At 30.1% G+C, this 21,085-nt stretch overlaps 1 protein-coding gene across 4 annotated transcripts in view; it reads right to left on the reverse strand.

The window, feature by feature from the left end:
* Positions 1–21,085, reverse strand: part of LOC143229129 (uncharacterized) — a 59,187-nt gene that overhangs the window by 3,572 nt on the left and 34,530 nt on the right. For 3 of the 4 annotated variants that reach the window (XM_076461000.1, XM_076460998.1, XM_076460999.1), the window contains 5 exons: positions 17,834–17,896; positions 15,121–15,212; positions 14,031–14,104; positions 8,853–9,084; positions 2,644–2,746 (listed from right to left, as the gene is read on the reverse strand). In XM_076461000.1, coding sequence (XP_076317115.1) covers positions 2,644–2,746; positions 8,853–9,084; positions 14,031–14,104; positions 15,121–15,212; positions 17,834–17,896 — 564 coding nt within the window. The remainder of the gene's footprint in view (positions 1–2,643; positions 2,747–8,852; positions 9,085–14,030; positions 14,105–15,120; positions 15,213–17,833; positions 17,897–21,085) is intronic. The other variant, XR_013015677.1, reaches the window with a different exon arrangement.

Below are 21,085 nucleotides of genomic sequence, written 5' to 3' on the forward strand. Positions count from 1 at the left end.
TTTTGATTGCAATTGTTATTGCAGAAATAATATGATACATAATGGAAACCTTGTCATAATTAAGCAAATAAAAAAAAAAACAAATAGAAGAATTATCAAACTGAAAATGTGTATTTTCAGTTATAAATCTCTCATAATAATAATGTTCACAAAAAATATTTACTATTACTTTAGACAGTGTGATTAGAAATCAAAATTTCATAAATGGAAAAATATTCATATGCATTTGTTACAATATTAAAGTACCATAGATACACGTACAGATGTATAGAAGCCCATTAATAGGCAAACTGTTCAGAATGCAAGAGGTATATAAGGATAACTGTTAATTATATTGGATAAGGCATTGTGGGCCTACTTTGTGACAATATCATTAAGGTTATTCAAGATTATGCCTCTAAAAATATCTATTTATATGCTTCATGTATCCAGAATGTCAACAATAATGGTGTAAACAGTAACAACTGAACTATCTGAGTACAAAAATTAACAAAACCACTTCAATAAGAGTTACTCAAGTCCTTATGCCTGTTAAATGAATAGACTATTTGTTAACTGCACTTGACATACAACCAAACTGTGTTTTTATTCGCATTTGATTTTAACAAAAGGTAAGAAGTTATAAGAACAGCTGATGTACAGACTCACAGATTGACATATCTAATACACAACATCTGCTGCATGTTTTAAAGTGTAGCAGGTGGTGTGTTGCTAAATATTAAGATATGAGATAGAGATGCATTTTTTACACTTCATACTTAAGTAACAATGACAAACAGCTTTGTTCAAGTACATTCTAAAATTTTTCCCCATAGATTGTATGAACAAAATTTATCATTAAAAAAAACTAATATTTAATTATTTAGGTTCTCACAATCATTCCTTATCAGTCATTTGGCTGCAGTGTATTTGGGTATAATGTAGGTAAGGGAGTTGAATAATCACTATTTCTAGGTTATAAATAAATAAAATTATTAAAGACTAAAGCTTGGGTAGTTGTGCTTTCCTCATCAGCAGTTTGGATAGAATCCTACTTTGAGTTTTTAATGCATTAGAATACAAAGAATGAGGATGACTACATCATATTAGCATCATATTGAATTACATACCACTTGATAATCTGTGAAGTCAACATCAAGAGTATACTTTACCACAAATTTAGACTGGGAGTATTTCTCACCACATATTCACTTCAAAATTATGTTTAAAGACGAAAGATACTGAAGCCAACTACCTCAGTCAGTTATTTAATGATTTTTAATTGATGTTCACTATTCAGAACAAAACAGTTTTTAAATATTGTTCTTATTCACTAAGTACATTGAAATCACTCAAAGTATACAGAAAAATGTATTATGTGAAGAGATACAGCTTTCTAGAAGTTGTGGTTCTTGTTTTATTTCTCCTGTCAATGAATATATTTTTTCCTTTAATTTGATGTTTTATCAGTTTGTTTTTTAAAATCAGAATCCTTTTACAGTCATAAATAGTAATGGTGCTAATTTTAAAAGAAATGGTGTACACAAGTGGTGTTTGACTGTAGTGCTTAAGTCAACTGATTCACAGTGTTTTACAAATTTCCATAGTGAAGGTTATGTAATTGCATCCATTTAAACTCAAAATACCTGCATTGCAATGATGAGTAATGCTAAATGGCCTGTGAGGGGTGATGCACAACACTGGTAAAGTGAGAAAGAAGGAAACCTGATTCTTTTGTTGCTTCAAGTAGAAATTCAGAAAACCAATAACAAAAATTGAACCTGTTTTCTAAAAGATAGGATATTGCAACTCTTATAAAATACTTATTCTACAAAATAAAAAAATATGAAACATTAAGCACATGTGTAGGGACACAGTCACAAACTTTGTGATTCCTACTCATTCATTTGTAAAATAATTATACAGTTTAAAAACAATGAGTTTTTCATTTCATTACAGCACTTAATGCTCAAATTTCCATAATTTCAAGAGATAGGGGTAAAGGTTCCAACATATGACATTATGGATTCACTATGTATTGTTTATGGCATTTTAATTACCAACACCTCAACTTTTGTTTACCAACAACTCATCATTTTGATGAAATAAAACAACCACACGTTCCAAGTACACTACTGCACTCTTTACACTTCAGAAAATTATAAACTAACATGTGATGACAGAACAATTAACTACATAATGTAATTAACAGTGGTTATACATGCTTGAAGGTATTTTTTTTATCAATGTTGAAGCATTAAAAAACTGTTTTGAAATTAATAATTTATTTTTAGTAAAACATGCATAAATACATTAGCTAAATATAAGCCTTGCAAATGTGAAGGTTTAAACAGACTTCTGTCTTCAAAAATATATCATATTATCACAATACATTACCAGTGCGTTACAAATTCCAGATTGATTACTATTTCATTCTTATCAACATGTCTACATCTTAAAATAACAATATACAATATTCAGAATATTATTAATTATGTGTGTGTGTATACATACACACACATATATATATATATATATGCAAAATTATGCCATTTTAGAAAAAAATATTTGCTGTCCATAAGGAAAGAAAAGACTTCTTAAAGGGGAATGGAACAAGTGCCTAACATTTCTTTCTTTCAACAGACATATAAAATCCCAACTTACTTATTATGTTTTTTCATAAGTCTGTAAATTTCAAACTGGTAATCTCCTTCTCCCGTAAATAGAGTTTGATCATTGGTTAGATCAGTAAAGACTGTGCAACCATCTGGAAAGTAAAGAAGATAATTTCAAGCTCATGGAAAATAGTTACGCAATTTCAAAAATAATTCAAATCAAACAGAGAAATAACATGACACATTGTTCATTTATTTTTATTTTATAAGCACCCTATAAAATTACCAGAATTAACATATTGTTGCTTAACTACGTGTATCCATTATACAGCAAATAAATTATAAATTTATGAGTCACACGTTTTCTAAGTTACATAAAACATATATGACTTAGAAAACTTGCCATTTAGGATTTACGAAAAAAAATGTATACTTTTATTAAAATATATGAACAATGTTTAGAAAGTGATAAATATTTAAAGATGTCATGGAGAAAAAATATGAAAATCCTAAGATTGGATGTGGAAATATGAATTTTGTTTATATAAAAAAAGGCATAAGTTTTGTTTCTTTTTTTTAATTTCACACAAAGCTACTTAAGGGCTATCTGCGCTAGCCGTTCCTAATTTAGCAGTGCAAGACTAGAGGGAAGGCAGCTAGTCATCACCACCCACTGCCAACTCTTAGGCTACTCTTTTACCAAAATTGACCTGTGGGATTAACCATCACATTATAATGCCCCCACGGCTGAAAAGGCGAGTATGTTTGGTGTGACCAGGACTCTAACCCACAACCCTCAGATTACGAGTTGAACACCTTAACCCACCTGGCAATACTTGGCCATAAAAAGCATTAAAAAAAAAACTGTATATACCAGATACCCTACATACATGTACATATTTAGCAGCCTGAAACAGAAAAAATCCTGTATTGCAACAAAACAAACACAAAACATGATGATTATTCTCAATATAACTAAATTAAAATAATTTCCTACCTGAAAAATACTGAAGCAAATATAAGTTGTTTTGAAAATATTTTACTGTTTTTAAGCTATTTGTGTGACACTTTATTTTAAATATTCTATTGTAACATTTAGAAAAGTTTTCTACCTCCAGTATTTAACTAAATCACAAAATTACTAACACCTTTATGTACTCTTTAAAGTCTAAATAAAACAACGAAGCATGCAAACAAGTAAATCTGACAATGCATTATGAGACTTTCAATGTATTCCTGGGTTTCTCAATTTTTAACTTGTGTTCTAACTTATATAAAATATTTAAGATTATTTGAAAAAGGATATTAGGATATATGAACAATGTTTATGAGGTGATAAATATTTAAAGGTGTGATGGATTGATTGATTTAGTGTTTTATGGTACAAAGCAGCTAGGCTATCTGCGCCAAACATCCGGTTAAAATGTAAAAATAAATTAAATGTAGTAAAATACAGAAAAGGAAATGAAGGTAAAACAAAACATTATTGATAAATAGACAAAGCGTAAAACCAATGTTGACACCTAGTTTACAATGTTAAGAGAGAAGGCAGAGTAAAAGAAGTTGTAAAGTACTTACTCTAGCACAATGGTAATGATCATAACCCACCAGGAAGACTAACAGGTAAGTACAAGAACCACTGTCAGTCACCTGAAGTTGGCCTTTCCAGTCCTGGTTCTGGGTTATGTGTCATAGCAGCCATTATCAAAATGTAAAATAATAGAAGTTTTAAAAGACATATAGCAAAATCGTAATAATGAGTAGCCAAATGTTCAGTAAAAAAGTAAAAGTAAAGTAAATGTAGTAAAATTTGTAAAAGTAAACGAAGGTAAAAACAAAACAGCAATTAAAAACAGAAAACTGCATAAAACCGATGTTGACAATCAATCTATAAAGTTGTAAAGAACTTCTGTAGCAGAATGGTAACGATCATAACCCGCCAGGAAGACTAACAGGCAAGTACAGGACCACCGTCAGTCACCTGAAGTTGGTCTTTCCAGTCCTGGTTCTGGGTTATGTGTCATTATGGCCAGTACCAAAGGGTAAAGTAATAAAAGTTTAAAAGACATGCAGCAAAATTGGAATAACAACTCGCCAGAACGACTAACGGGTAGTTCAAACGGTTAGTTCAAACAGCAGTGTTAGTAACCTGAAGTTGGCCTTTCCAGTCCTGGTGTCGAGTTATTTAATGTTCTGGCCTTTGTTCAATGTCAAATTGAACTAGCGAGAATGAAACTGTGAAAAGGGAACCACAATTTAAAAGGTGTAATGAATAAATATCCAACACTTAAATGAGATTAAAAAGATTAGTGGCCATTAAAAAACTAAAAACTTTATTAAGGTGGACAGTGTCACCATCACCAATAACACTGTCCAATGTTACAGATAAACCCTGAGACAAAACATGTTTAAAATATTGCCGTCGTTGAGAATCGTAATGATGGCAAGAAAGTAAAATGTGGCTGATAGTGATTGGAGTGTTACACAAACTACACACTGGTGCATCAGTTCCAGATAGAAAACGATGAGTTAAAAAACTGTGACCAATGAATAGTCTAGTTAGAACAACTTCCTCCTTCCGAACCTTACGGAAGCTAGATGGCCAAAGCCCAATATAGGGTTTTATTTGAAAAAGCTTGTTGTCGCGTTGTTCACTCCAAGTGGACTGCCAGCTGGCATGGAGCCGAGCCTTGAATACAAGACCATAGTCCATGTACGGAGTAGGCACAGTGGTGGTAGTGCCAAAGCAGATAGATTTAGCTAGGTGTGATAGAGAAAAAAAGATATCATAATCCTAAGATAGGATGTGCAAATATGAATTTTGTTTATATAAAAAGGCATTAGAAATAAACTGTAGATACCAGATACTTACATATATCATTCACATATATGTACATATTTGACAATTTGAAATTAAAAAAAACATGTATTGTAACAAAACAAATACAAAACACAAAGACTGTTCTTACTGTAAACTGATAACTGAGTTATACATTAATTATTTGTAATTAGGGGTTACTGCTAAACTGAAAATTATACTAGTCTCATTTTTATCAATCAGCTACAACAAAGTGCTTAATGTATTGAATTTATGTTGTAATTATCTCTAATGGTTTTTACTGAATATTCATACAGAAATAACAAGAAAAGATGTACAGTAAACACAATATAATAGTGCCAAAATGCCAGGTGCTAGATGACAAAAACACTAAAACCAAAAAATATTCAAGTTTTCATTATGTATGTTTATTTCTTGAATTAATAGTCCTTATGTATAAAACCAATCTAGAGCATTGTTCCTATAACAAACAGTTCTAAATATGTGGTATAAGTTATTCAGGTAAAGAAGTTTAATAATCAAAACATTCTTTAAAAACACATTCTACACTCACCTCTTCTAACTTAAAGATTACCCATACATTACTTAACAAAGGTCTTAACACTCATCTTTTTAATCACCAAGACATTCTACTTAAACTAATTAAATTATTAGATAATTGTAAAGATTAACCTATATTAAGAAACTAAGAATTTAACACATTTGGATTTGTCTAGTCAAGATATGGGGTTAACCTACATATATAGTTGAGCACATTGTATTAAAATAACCTTGAATATAAATCAGAAATTCACATAATGACCACAATCAATATAAAGTCACAGTATAATGGCATTTGGCAAAATTAAATTTTATACTGTTTGCCATTTAAAAAGTAACTTAATGCTACCAAAAATTGACAACTTTGGGAAGAGTACAAAACAACCTTTCCTGATACAAAATATTAATACAATCAGATAATAAATTTGTGCTCACATCAAGTGTCTTGAATTTATACAATAGAGATATTCCTTGTGCTCAATGATATTGAAAAAACAATGAAAAATGATTAAACTAGGGGAACAATAACCACCGTGAAAAAGACTACAAGTTATGCCGCAGCCATAGTAAGTAGTATGGAATCTTTTTACAGGTGAAAATCCACAAATAAATAGGTCAATGTCACAACCCTTCCATGTGGACCCAGGTAATAGTTTGTAACCTAATGAAGGATCTTTACCTGAAAACAATAACAACTAGAGGGGCACTCAGTACAGTGCATACCTCTGCCAAGTAGCATTGATTACATTCAGACTTGAAAAAATAAGAAAACCTGTCTTATGTTCATCATTATTAATGGGCATGGTCCATTTATGGCAGAACAATTTGAAATAATATTATACACAAAGTTTCATCAAAATCCAATCTTTTTATGGTTAAGTTACAGAACAAAAATAATGTGAAATATTGATTCCCAATATTGATGTTTTGAATTTCTGTGACCTTCCAAAAACTAACAACTTTTATGTTTGGTCATAGTCCAAATGTATACCAACTGTCATCCAAATCAATTTAGTTGTTTATGAGAAATCTTGCACACAAGCACACACACATAGGGATGTAAACATAACCTTTGGTGGTAGAGGTGACAAATATAAGGTTTCCATTCATATTCAATCATCATATACCTCAAACAGTTGCTGAAAAGTGAAATGCATATTCATACTGTTCAATACAAGTTATAAAGGAAAAGTCGACACATTTACTAAATTTCTGTGAAACTGCAGTGTTAAAACAGCCACTGGTAACCATCATCTTCATACTTTAGATAGATTATGGAAATAATACAAGGAGGAGAGGTGTGCTTTGTGTACTACAGCCTTAAGACAACCCCTTTTACAATGTAAATTATGCTGCAGAGCACTCTTAAGATATAATGCCAGCAAACAAAGCATGACTGGAAATGATAGCATGGACTTTAGCAATGGGGTGAGACTCCAAAATAATCTTAATATAAAATACTCAATTCCTGTACCTGTAAAGAACATTAAAACTTGTTTAAGCAAGAGAAATATGCATTACAGAGTTATTATGTTTTTGTTGTGCTTTATTAGTTTTTATATTTTACATAAAGAATGTAATAAAGGAAAATGAAAATATCATGGTAGGTTATGCTCAAACGTTGGTTAGAATTTTTCTTTTCAGAAATTATTAAACAACCTCTCACTTCCATTTAAATAAACATGTCTTACCATATCACAATATTTAACTTATATAAAGCATTTTTAAACTTAGGTTTTGTATGCTATTTCTTAAAGTGAAATCAAGAGTTTCAAGTTCTTTTCATAACCACACATATAATTTCCAGGACAAAAAACTAAGATTATGCTATAATACACAAACATTAGGAACAAATAGGTCTAAAAATTGTGATAAAAACCATAAAACTGCAAGTATTTTTATACAGTCCTTTTACTTTGTTCATGTTAAATTTCATCACTTACACAGTAATATGAGAAAATAGCTATTTTAATCAATACATGAAAAAATAGACGTAACATTTGAAAATGTAGATTTTTTAAAATTATGCATCACCTACTATTATCTAACACCTGAAAACCAAGCACATGCATCAAAAATACTCAATACCTCCAAATCTCATAAAATAAAATTGTTATAAAAATACAACACCAAAACAGAAATATTTTATCTGGCCACATTTCGAACAATTGTTCTTCATAATTCTTGTGAACTGTTGAACATTTAGTGACAATGAGAAATTTATTTTCTTATCAGCTTGCAAAATTACTCTGTACACTCTTCCAGATGTGTTACTCCAATAAACCAACAATTATTGATAAAAATCATATTAACTGCAGGTGACTGTTTTCCACACTAATGATGATGTTGGAGTCTTATGCCTTTGTTTGTTCATTGTTAAAGACAAAGATACATAATGAACTATTTATATCTATAAACTACAAAGTTCTAAAATGCTCTATAACTAACCAAAATTATTTGTTTTAAAATCATTTAAACATGTAAGTATTAATGTCAAAAACAATTGTACAGGCTGAAATACTACATTCAGATATAATTGTATAACCTGCAAATGCACTTTAAGGAGTTTGTGCATTTTTGATATATTTGTGTAACTGTGATTTTCAAACCCATTTTGCAGATGGTCAGCTGTTCATCAATAAAAATGAAGCATGCTTAGTGCAAACAACAAACCAGACAAGGCAGTCTCAAATCAAGCTGCTAGTGCTAATGTTTTGTCCCCAGTTGATAGAAAAATAATAAAATGTATTTGACAACTAAAGAAATAAACTCATATGCCAGTTAGAAAATTATTAAACCTTTTATGATCATCTTTCTATATCAGTGCATATTCTTTAAACACAAAGATGTAATTTACATTTCCTCTTAAGACAGATTACCTTTAGTGAACCTAGAAAGTGTGAAGTCAATAATAGAGACAAACACTCCACAAGCTGGGAAAGTAAGATTCTTTCCTTTGAAGGTAAATTCAACATTTTCTTTCTTGCTTCGTGCAACCAAAATATTACCCCAGTGAAGATCTCGATGTTCATACTGAAGAGCTTCTTCTGCAACTGCCAGAGCACAAGCCACTTGTTTCAAGACACTCATCGCTTCTTCACCACTGGTGAACTGATAAAATAAAAACCTGTTGGTGTAAGCTTAGCTTTCTGTGCTGAGAACATCTCTTACAAATAGATAACTTCTCAAATAACTCACTCTTTAAAGAACTGCTGGTGTAAGTACAAAAGATATGTAGTTTTCATTTCCTTAGGTAAACATTTTTAGTCATTTTTATTGACACATTATTTCATACTCCTAAAGAGCAAAACTAGACAGCTATCCAGAGCCTTCACAACTGGCTCTCTGATTTTGTTAAACAAGTAGGTTAATTAGATATTAAACAATATATATCTAAACCAGATGAACTGATCAATCCCTTGTCAAACATGTTGCTCCATGTAACTCTGTATCATGTCTTGTATAGCAACATACACACCAGTCAGTACCTACAAGTCAAAATGACTTTATTAGTGACACTCAATAGGCACTTCTCCAACAATCAGAACACAGCAAAGAACCGGATTTCTTAAATACATAACCAGTCATCATAAATTAAACTAAATACAAAAATCACAAATCACTTAACTGACAGTAATAAATTTATTAGTCATGAATAGTATTGTAAACTGCTAATATCACAGATTGTACCCATATGTGTCATTGTTATGTTTTCCCTTTTTAAAAGTAAACTGAAATATTTTTAGAAACAGTTTTTAATGTACCCAGTAGAAGACATTGTAATTCAGTCTGTTAAGTATAGGTGACATAGCACTCTACCTCACTTCTATGATCAGAGCTAGTCTTACACAAATTATCTTGCTGTTTTCAAAAATCTTTGTGCTGTTGGGTTAATAAATGTAAAAGATGCAAGTCAGTACTGCAGTTTGTGTGACTCAGTTACTCAAGTCAATGAGAAACATAAATTATTCAGTATAAATGGATGACAGTAAAACTAGTATTATTTCTTAACAGTGAAGAAACTAGATAAAAAATATGATAATTTCAGCTGTACGCATTGCAGGAAAGTGCCAATTTTCAATGCTGGAATGTTGGTTATTCCTCATGATCAATTGCATAAAATACCCTCATAGGGTTAAAAACTGTATTTTAATAATGAAAATCTTCAAGTAGACCCATCTGTTCTAGTATGTTAGTGAAAAAAAATTGATTACTTCTGTTTGTCCCAACGTACAAGGAAGATATTGACATGTTACTAGTTTCTCAGGGTCATACACTGTCTCAGAATATCTAAGTGAGCATCAAAATCTAACTTAATATACCTAAAGTGCATAGTGATTAGTTATATTTTAGTGCATAAGTACCTAACTCTATAACTTTTCACCTCATCAACTGTACTGAGCACAGGATTAAGGAGTTAATTACAATGGCAGAAGCAGACATGCTCGATCATCAAGGTGATGATTGAAGTAATCTATGAAATGGGTCAATTATGAATTTTATAACTAATGCACTAGTACTACTTCTATAAAAAACACATACAATGGATAACAAAATATCTAAAGCTATGATGGATATGATATTACCAACGTCTAGCATTTACTTCGAGAGAAATAGCATAGCACTGTTTCACTTGTACCTTGAAGCTTTTCTATAAAGCTGAACATGTACACCAAAACAGACTTAGTACAGATATCAAAATAGATTCATTCATGATGTAGGAAAATGCATGAGTTCAACACAGAAATTTAAGACAAAAATACAAAACCCTATAATTCAAGTAGTTTTAAAAGGTAGACCTTCCTTTATTAGGGACAAATTCAAAATCATTTTTTGATGCTTTTAGTAGTACCAGAAATACACTTGAACCTCACTGTGTTTTTTCTTACAAATTTCAGTTAAAAAACATTTGTCTGCAAGCTATAACAATTCCTGAAGGAGACCTGCCTACCTTAGACAGGGTGATTAAGGATTGAATTATGTATGATGTTGTTGTCCGAGTGATAGATATTAAAACAGTTGAACTTCTCACTGGAGTATTATTATCTTTGAAATACATATTCAAAGAATGAATCTGTTTTGTTTACCACCAACATTGAGAAGCAAATGACAGCTAAGTCAGCAGATTTGGTAGTTATCTGAAAACAAGGAAATATGACAACCTTCATGATATGTAAGGGATTGTACTTAACTAATCCACATGATTGCAAGTATTGTGAACTGAATATGTATGGGAAAGTTTCTCTCACCAGAAAAGAATGCTGAATGGGGCATTTAAACTGGAGAAAGTTATAGTAACTGTATCTTATATTAATTATACAATCAGTGTGGCCTTGATTTCATAAACAGAAACAAAGACCAGTGAGTCAAAACACTTTAACTTTCTCTACACAGGCTCAGATGAATTGATCAACCACACAACTACTATGTACTCCTTTCAAATCTTATAGTTTTAATAAAGTACGTGTATCTTCACAAAATTTGGCAGACTTTTAGTGATCATTACAAGTCTTTCACATGCAAAACAAATCAGATTTATCAGTGAAGAATTTTAAATAAAGATTTATCAGTGAATATAAATTCTTCTTTTGCCTAAAAGAAATATAAAATGATTCTAATATTAAGTTTAAAAACACATATTTCACATTTTATTTGCATAATGTCAAAAACCTCCTAAATTAAAGTAACTTCTCAGTAAAACTATATTTTGCTGTTACTTTCTATACCATAACTTTGTACAAGGTAGGTCAATTTTACCAACCTCATAATCACAACAAAAAAATCAAAATAAATCTAAATTACCTTTTTTTTTCTTTCTAAAATGACTCCAGGTTGTAACATGAAATCACATTTGTTTATTCTTAGTAGCTTTAAACTTGTAACAGTATACATCTATTTATACTTAAATTTTATTGTCCTCTGAAATGTGTCTAACTACTTTTCATGCCATCATAAGCTGTTAACATGCAGCTCATGTAATGCTGTTGAGTTACATTACCCACAAGCTACACTAAGTTGCTCACATGAATGACTCACAAAAGATTTATATTATTGTTATTTATTTTACCTAATATAACCTTAACTAACATAAAGAAATTCCTATTTTTACAATTTAGTCACTTTTAAAATGATAAATAAATAATAAACATGAAAAACAAGAAATACAGTACTTTGCTGTTGTTTTTTTTCTGTCAACTATCAATGACTCTTAACCCTACTTTTTTATATACTTATGGTAGTAGGACACTAAATAATTTTTATTTAATAAAACAATGCACCAGAGGACATAAAATAGAAACTTGCAAAAAGCAGATAATTTTTCTTGCTTTCTAACTAGGCAACAAAAACCATTACAAATTCATCCAAGAAAGTTATGTTACCATTGGAAACAAAGCTTGTGTTGAAAGAAAAATTGAAAATTCTCTGTAAAGAAAATAACTTAATATAATACATCATTTAACAGATAAAAGCCATGACTTTCTATTGGTTATAAATAATATTACAAATCTTGAAAGAGAGAATGTGATAAGTGGAGTGCAATTTCAAAATAAGATTGAAAACTATAAAAATTATGATTTTATGAGCAATGATTGTATTACACTGAGTAATTCACATTAAATTTCATACTTATTAGAAGGGTAGTAAATAAATTAGAGATGGTATGCCTAGAGAAAAAGTGAAAAAATGTCACATTTCTCGCATTAGGGGAAATTTAAGATGTTTTAAAATATTGCCTTATAAAATTAAGAACTTAAAACTTATATACTATTAACGTATAAATTACTAGCTATATTTTCATGCCATTCTAATTGGTACAACACAGACAAAAAGAAGTTTAAATTTGGAATGAGGCCCTGGCATGACAAGGTGGTTAAGGCAATCAACTTGTAATCTGAAAATCGTAGATTCAAATCCCCATCGCATCAAACATGCTCACTCTTTCAGCCATGGGGGGGGTTATAATGTGACGGTCAATCCCACTATTTGTTGGTAAAAGAGTAGCCCAAAAGTTGGTGGTGGCTGGTGATGACCTGCTGCTTTCCCTCTAGTCTTATACTGCTAAATTAGGGACGGCTTGTGCAGGTAGCCCTCGTGTAGCTTTGTGCAAAATTCAAATAAACAAAACCAAATTTTTAATGTCACTAAAAACCTCATGATGTATCTGTGCAAAGAGGATTAATATAAAATTTGATTAATTACTTACAGGTATGTGGAAAACATTCATCAGTCTTAATAAACTTTTTAACTAACTTGTCAATAACGTTTTTGCACCAAGAACAATGCCTTTCTGGTGTAAGGTATAGTTTTTCTGATCATACTTTATTATATGACATATTCATGCATTACAATCTCAACATGGATAAGCTATTCTCAATTTGTTCAATTTCCACCTTTTTCACAAACATAAATCTAAAAGTATTTTCTATTATCTTTCACAAACAATAAATATCCACAAATCTATTTCTTATCGTTTTAAAGCTACTTAAAGAAATAATGTTTTATGACATCTAAGAAAATAAAGAAAATTACAATAAATTGGGTATATTCAAAGAATGAAAATGGTGAGCTACATATTGATCCAAGTCATAACAATCAAAGTTTCATTTGTCCTGTTTTATAACACTTCAAATAAAAATAAATATTTGATGTGGGAAGGAAATACCAAAACTGACAATATATATACATGTTTTTAGCATATTTTTATATATTCACACACACACATATATACACAGTGTATAAGAAAATACAAATAAACACTCAGAATTGCTACAACAGCGAGATAAAATCATATATAACAATTTCAACATGAAGCTGTCCAGAACTGTTCATCCTTATTATAATGGACTTTTAAGAAACATTATTACTTTTAAACTTCGAGTAAAATGAACATGAATAAAACAAGAAAGATGGGGCTCAGTTTTATCTTAATAAAGAAACTGTAGTTCACTTGGAGTACAAAAAAACAGTCATTACTTATACTACACTGCACAGAACAATATAACCTATAAGTGTTCATCTTTGATGGTATCAAAGTTTCCAGTAAATAATATACTTACATGAAAAGACTCTAGATCACAACCTCCATCAGAGAACTCAAATACAATATACAGCTGATTTTTGTCAAATATATCTGGATAAAACAAAATTTCACCACTTAAATATTTCATGCTGACTAAGTGAATATTACAAGAACCCATTAAACTACATCAGAGATATTATAGATCCTTTCAAAAAATGGCAAATTAATTTACATCAGAAGAGATGAAATCACTGAAGAAATTCTTATACAAAAATTACAAAAAAGCGATAGTTGTTTTAACACACAAGATATTACATTCATGCAGATTTAACAATAATTTATTTAATGATCTCAAATACATTTCAGGTGTCAAGTGCACTTCTGCTTATCCCAAATCACAAGTTTGTATTTCCTAACAAAATATTCAATTTTTTGTTTCTCACATGATTTTGCTTCTCTTCATCAGATTTTATTAATATGTTAGTGTAAGGATCCAAGTCCTTGAACCTTTATATTCAACACACCTGCTATAACCATTTAACGTACTTGCTGAAAATATCACTAAAACAACTAGATCACTGATATACAACATGCAAATCATAATTAATTACATGAGAATTCTTACAAATTTAACAAGACACACTAGTAAGATCTAAATCGAAGACATCTGGTTCTGTAGTACACAGTGAGATGGTACGTATCCACCTTAAATCAGCACAATATTGCTAAATCCTATATTGGTACTTTAAAGTTTTGATCAACTCTGCTTAGTAATGGCATTTCTTCACTTTCAGATCAGTTAATATAATTTGTGGGAAAAACAAATATAGATTTTTTTTACAAATTTAAACTTAAAAAACAACAGATATTCTGAGCAAAAAGCAGCTTTGAAATGTACTTTTTAATAAAATACAAAGTGAGGCTCAAGTTATAGGAGGCCTATCAGTTGTCCTTATTAAAGAATTTCACAAAAAGTCTACAGAAACTACCAAATTGTCAACTATATATTATTGGTAAATCAGACTTGAATAACACACTGTATTATTAAGATATATATCACAGTAAAACAGAATAACTCAATATTTCAAATGCTTTAAAACCTAAACAATAACACTTATTTACACTACCTGGACGATCATTGAGAGTAGTTTTATTCTTTGCAAACTTGTCCCATTCTTGAAGAAGCTTGACAGGATATTTTCCTTGAACACACATAACTCTAATATAATGTGTAAGATTCATTGTAAATAACATTTTGATAAAAAATATTTCTTGAATAGTCTTATACCAAAGAAACATTTTTAAAAGGAAAAATGTAAACTAACTAATAATAAAAATGAGAACACTGTAGCAAACCCACTAAATCCTATGGAAAACATGCAAACTGACACTCAAATCCAGGGAAGATGGTAAACATGCTTTAAAGAATTTGTTGTGAAGAAGCAATAAGCTTGAGTACAAAACACATTATGATAACTAGTTTTAATAACCATGTTAAATTTATAATTAAAATAATTTAAACACATTCTATACCGATATTACATTTATAATGTTTAGATTCTTAAAATAATCAAGATATGTAAACATATCAGATCATACATTACAATAAATATCTAATAAAACAGACTTTACACTGTTTTAAAGTATGTATCCAATGGATGATAACTGAATGTACATAGTAGTTTCACAAAATTTGCCAAACTTTTAGTAAACATTACAAGTCTGCTGTACACAAAAAAATCAGGTTTTTAATAAGAGTATTCTCACAAAAAATTTGTGTAAATTTATAAAGTCTCTACTGAGTATGTTTGTGATAAGTGATTTTCATACAAAGATTAAAAATAATACTTTTCATTTTAAAGTTTTCATATTTCATTTGCATAATCTCCAAGACCTTTTAAACTGTGTTGTAGGTCTCAAAACCACCTTTCAGGAGTTCTTGGTCTTGAATCCCCAGGTCTAAATCTCAATATTTTACAGGTTTTGAAAATGAAACCAACTAAATTTTAAGTTTTAAATTTTAACAGTATTAGACCAGTTATCTACCAAGGATTATTAAGTGCTCAACATACACTGTGTAGCATCAAAGATATTTTACTTGTAAAACCCCCTTGGTACTACATTTTTGCAGTGATTTTTATAGCGTCTCTCTTATTTTTGTTAATTCATCAACCACTACATTATCTGAATACTAATCCATAGTTATAACAAATTCCATTCAAAACTTACTGTTACTATACAATGCATTACACATTTGGTGAAGGAATTTACATTAAATGTTAATTATTATCTTTGATATTCAACATGTCTATTAGATATGATATGACCCTGTTTGGATTCAAAGATTATACAGAATTTACTAACTCCAATGTTGTTATGATGACCTTTATTTTGTTCATAGGAGGAAATGTTAACACAAAGATTGTGGAGTTAACATGTAAACGATTTGTGGTTAAGATGTTAATAGGTTGATGCATGAGATTTTTATTCTACTTACCTCATTTTTCATTGAGTAGTTTATTACTATGTCTTAGTCTCAACCCCTTTAGTGTAGGTCTTGGGCATGGATGTTAACACCACTCTTTGATGAATATTAAAATGTTGTGTTTCTTTGTTGTTTTTTTGTAAAACTTTGTATTTAATGTATTTTCTTTGCCCTACCACTAAGTACAGAAAATCAATTTAAAGTAAAATTAAATAAAATTGACACCTTTATTTTTTTGAATGAATGCAGCTTGTAAAAGACAATTACTTATCTTAAGAGCCTCGCTTTCTTGCTAAGTACATAACTTCCATTTAACCACAGAGGAAACTCAGTGTATACAAACAGTCAGGTTAAAATCACATGAAATATTATATCAAGCTGGTCTGATAAGATTTTTTTTTATTTGCTTTTTATCATCGAAAATAACAATAAATAAAAGATGTTTGTGCAAAAAAATTTGAACTTGTATTACAGTTGTAGCATTTTTTTTTATAATTTGCACTTGAGTACTTTGTTAACACAAATTTGTCCTTAGTATTTTAGTTCTCCACATCTTCATTAATGTTCCTTTCAAATATGTATTTGAGAACAAAATATTATCAGGCAACAGAAAAGTGTATCTCAAAACTAAAGTAATTTAATTGACTTTCTACATAACCTATAAAAAGCTTTAAAAATTCTGTTATCTGCTTCGAATGATCACAAACAACAAAACCAGAGTTAAATATCAGGCAGCAAAATAAAATAACTGTATAAGAAATCTTTTAACAAAAAAAACTGTTTTTTACATTGGTTATAAATAATGCAATAGTAATGCCCCAAATAGTTAATTCTTTTCTAAAAGACTATATTTCATATGAGTGTGAAATTATTTTTTCACAAAACAGAAAAGATTGGAGGTTCTAAATTTATATCCTGAGCAATTTGGAGTTCAGACAAGCCATGTAATACAGACAACTGAAGAGTGAAAATGTAATTAAATATTTCTTTCTGAAATCAAGAAATTAAAAAAGTTAGATAATATGAACTTTGAATCACAAACTACACTTTGATGCTAAGCTTACTGAAATACATTGATAACAAAGATGTTTAATTAAACTTTGAATATAACTTTGTAAAAAAGTCATGACATGCATACTTTGACCTATCACAGGGTTAATGTGATATTCAGACAGATGGCACACAAAGCAAACCTGCTACATATAACTTACTTATGACAGCTGAATTGATTCAACCAAATTCATCACCTCCACAATTACCCAAGCATTAGAATACTATTCACGTTCATATGCATTACGTTTTCTCACATGAAACTCTTACACCCATTTGTGACTGCACAGAAATTAATAACTTACCGCTTCACTAAAATAAATGTTGACGTCATGTTCTCTTTACCATCATTTAGCTTGCTGAGCTCTCTATATTTAAAGAAAAGTAAATTTCAATTGTTAAATAAAAGTTTCATAGCTGTCTCTTTTAGAATTTCAGTCAATCTGTTTTTAAGCTTCTCAGCAGTGAGCTTGAATTTTTTTTTAAATGTTTATTAAATATTTGTTGTTGGTCACTTTTAATGGAGTCAGATATTTCTAAACAGCTCACTATGAAGTCAAAATGAAACATGCCTAAATGATAAAATAAACACAGTTGATACCAACAGAAACTGCAGTGAATTAGGCTACATTTAAGAGTAACCTAAATTACTTTTTTTTTGTTACAACAATACATTATTTATGAACAAAAGTGAACATATACTGTTAAAGGGTAAGTAAAGTTCAACACATTTCCAAATCAATATAAAATAACTGAATTAATATTATGTGGCACAACAGTTAATTAAAAAATGGGCTTATTTTAAATTCAGGGCATAAAGAGTACACTGAAAGACTAAATAACAGTTGATGCTATGTTTGAAAAGTAATTATTGAAATAGAATAACAGTTGTTTCAATTCTAATATGTCAAACAAGCTCTATATACAGTCACAGCTATAAGTAACAGTTCAAAATGCTACACTGAATATCTCTATTAAGTAGTACCACCATAGTTATAAATACACAACTACAGAACACAAAGTTCATAATGCTGACCATGAAATTTCATGAAAGGATCAACCAAGTAGTGAATACAAACAGAGATACAAAAAACAAATTTCATAATGCTGTATTGAATACTGTTAAGAAGTCTCACAAAACTATCAACCAAGTTGTAAATTCACCCAAGATGGAGGAAACAGGTGTTCAGAATGCTGTATTAAATACTGCTTACTATAAAAACGTCTCATGAAAAGAAACAAGACAATACATAAAAATTAAAACATTTATAAATACAGGAAGAAGTCTTGACTAACAGTTATTTTACAAACTTAATACCATACTCAGAGAACAATGTCATAAGCCTTTATCTTCAATATCTTGTTTTCTTAATAAAACACATAATAAAAGTGATCATGCGTCTAAAACAATTATTTTTTAATATTTTACATCACACTCTCATCCTCAGGGAGAATGTAAATAAGTACATGATATCATTTGAAAAGAAAAATGTTAGAATTTCATTTGCTAGCCTCTTACTATGTTATTTAAAGGGCTATTACTGACAGTTCAAGCCCGACTGCCTACTGTGCTAATTTCTTTTACTAGCCTCATACTGTGCAATTTAATTATTATTATACTGTGTTATTATTTACAGTTAAAATTAAGTGTCTACTTCTTAACTAAACCAGAGAAAAAGGAACTATGAAGATTTCTTTCATTTGTAAGTAGCACATATGAGTGGATAGCACAGCAGCATGAGATAAAAGAAGTGGCCTTACTTCAGATTCCTTTGTGTAAAAATTAAATCATTCACTTACGTAAATAAGGGGTGTATACAATAATCAAGCTTGCAATAAATGGTATTCACTGAGAATGTACCCCATATTTGTATTAAATTCTAACATGCTAATTAATGTTAATAAACACTCATTTAATTTTCAACTACTGTATAACCAGTTGCACACATTTCAAAAGTATTGGAAATGCCATACATTTTAATCAAACAATAATTCTTTACATAAACATAAAACAAAATCTCATAAACTTTAATATACATTTAAAACCTTAAAATACATGCATTACAAAGAGTTCACACCTGCAAAAAATAGTAGGAAAATAAAATAAGTGAAATTAACTCTGTCTCAATAATTAAAATGCTAACCGTTTGCCAAAACTGATGGTTCACTAAAACAATAAGCTCTCAATGCTACGACTGCTTGAAGCAGCTCAAGTTAAAGTGTTTTTACATTGAACATCATGAAAAAGTTTCACTAGCAACATAGGATAAAAGCAGATGTTAAAAAATTCTTGGTAGATGTACATAACCATCTTATTGGTTATTAATGATGCTGCTCCCTTTTTGACTGTTTGTTTCTTGATGAATTTCATGCAAAGCTATACGAGGGCTATCTGCCCTAGCCGTCCCTAATTTTGCAGTGTAAGACTAGAGAAAAGGCAGCTAGTCATCACCACCCGCCGCCAACTCTTGGGCTACTTTTTTTACCAACAAATAGTGGGAGTGACCGTAACATTATAACACCCCCACAGCTGATATGGCGAGCATGTTTGGTGTGACAGGGACACGATCCTGTGACCCTCGAATTACAAGTCGAACTACTTAACCACCTGGCCATGCCGGGCCCTCCCTTTTGTGCGTTACAATAAGATATACGTATTTTCTATACTCTTAAGTTGCATCTTCTCTTCAAGATTACATTACTAGTAATTAATTAAATATGTGTTACGTACGACATGATAGGCAAAAGTAAGTAAATGAGGTAATGAAGCACATTATTACGATACGATAGTACACAATGATTCAGAAAGAGAAATATAACTTAAAATCATAATAAGTTTGTTTGTTTTGAGGATTCTCACTGAACCTTTGACTCCTATTATTGAGTACTTTCATAGTTATGACTAATAGCATAAACTGTTGAAGCCCTGATATTAGGTCTAATATTTGTTTACAAAAATTATATAAATTCATTTTTTTAAACATGTATATTGTCTTAATTTGTCAATTTAACATGTATCGTTTGTCTCCTACTGCAAATGGTCTCATCCTCTCTCTCCCAAGTCTTATGCTATATATTTAAAAATCATTTCAAAAACACTTTGTTTCATGGAAAGCAGTGGCTTTATTCACTTTTTTCATTAAGACTACTCACTCAGACATGTTTATTTAGTAGTTAAAATTACAGAATTTGAGGTTGTGATGCAGTAATATATAACAAAGCAGTAACTCCTATGTATTTGATTTTTTTGTGTCTGATAAACAAATACTGACAGATTAAAAAAAATCAGAAATTCACTATAAACATAGCTGGTTGAGAATGATAGGAATCTTTATAACTGAGATAGTACTGGAAAGTTGTCTTTGTCCATTTTCCATCACAATAATGGATGAGATTGTTTTAAAAGTGTTAGAGATAAATAAAAAAATTAATTTCACACTTAACAACTTTTTCTTCACCTATTTGACCAATACCATATTACAATAGGTTCTTGCAGATGCTTCACTGTAGTAATATTTGAATGACTCATGTGTCACTTTTAAGATATATTTGACAGG

This window comes from Tachypleus tridentatus, chromosome 10 (assembly GCF_004210375.1).
Source record: "Tachypleus tridentatus isolate NWPU-2018 chromosome 10, ASM421037v1, whole genome shotgun sequence".
Classification (NCBI taxonomy): domain Eukaryota; kingdom Metazoa; phylum Arthropoda; class Merostomata; order Xiphosura; family Limulidae; genus Tachypleus; species Tachypleus tridentatus.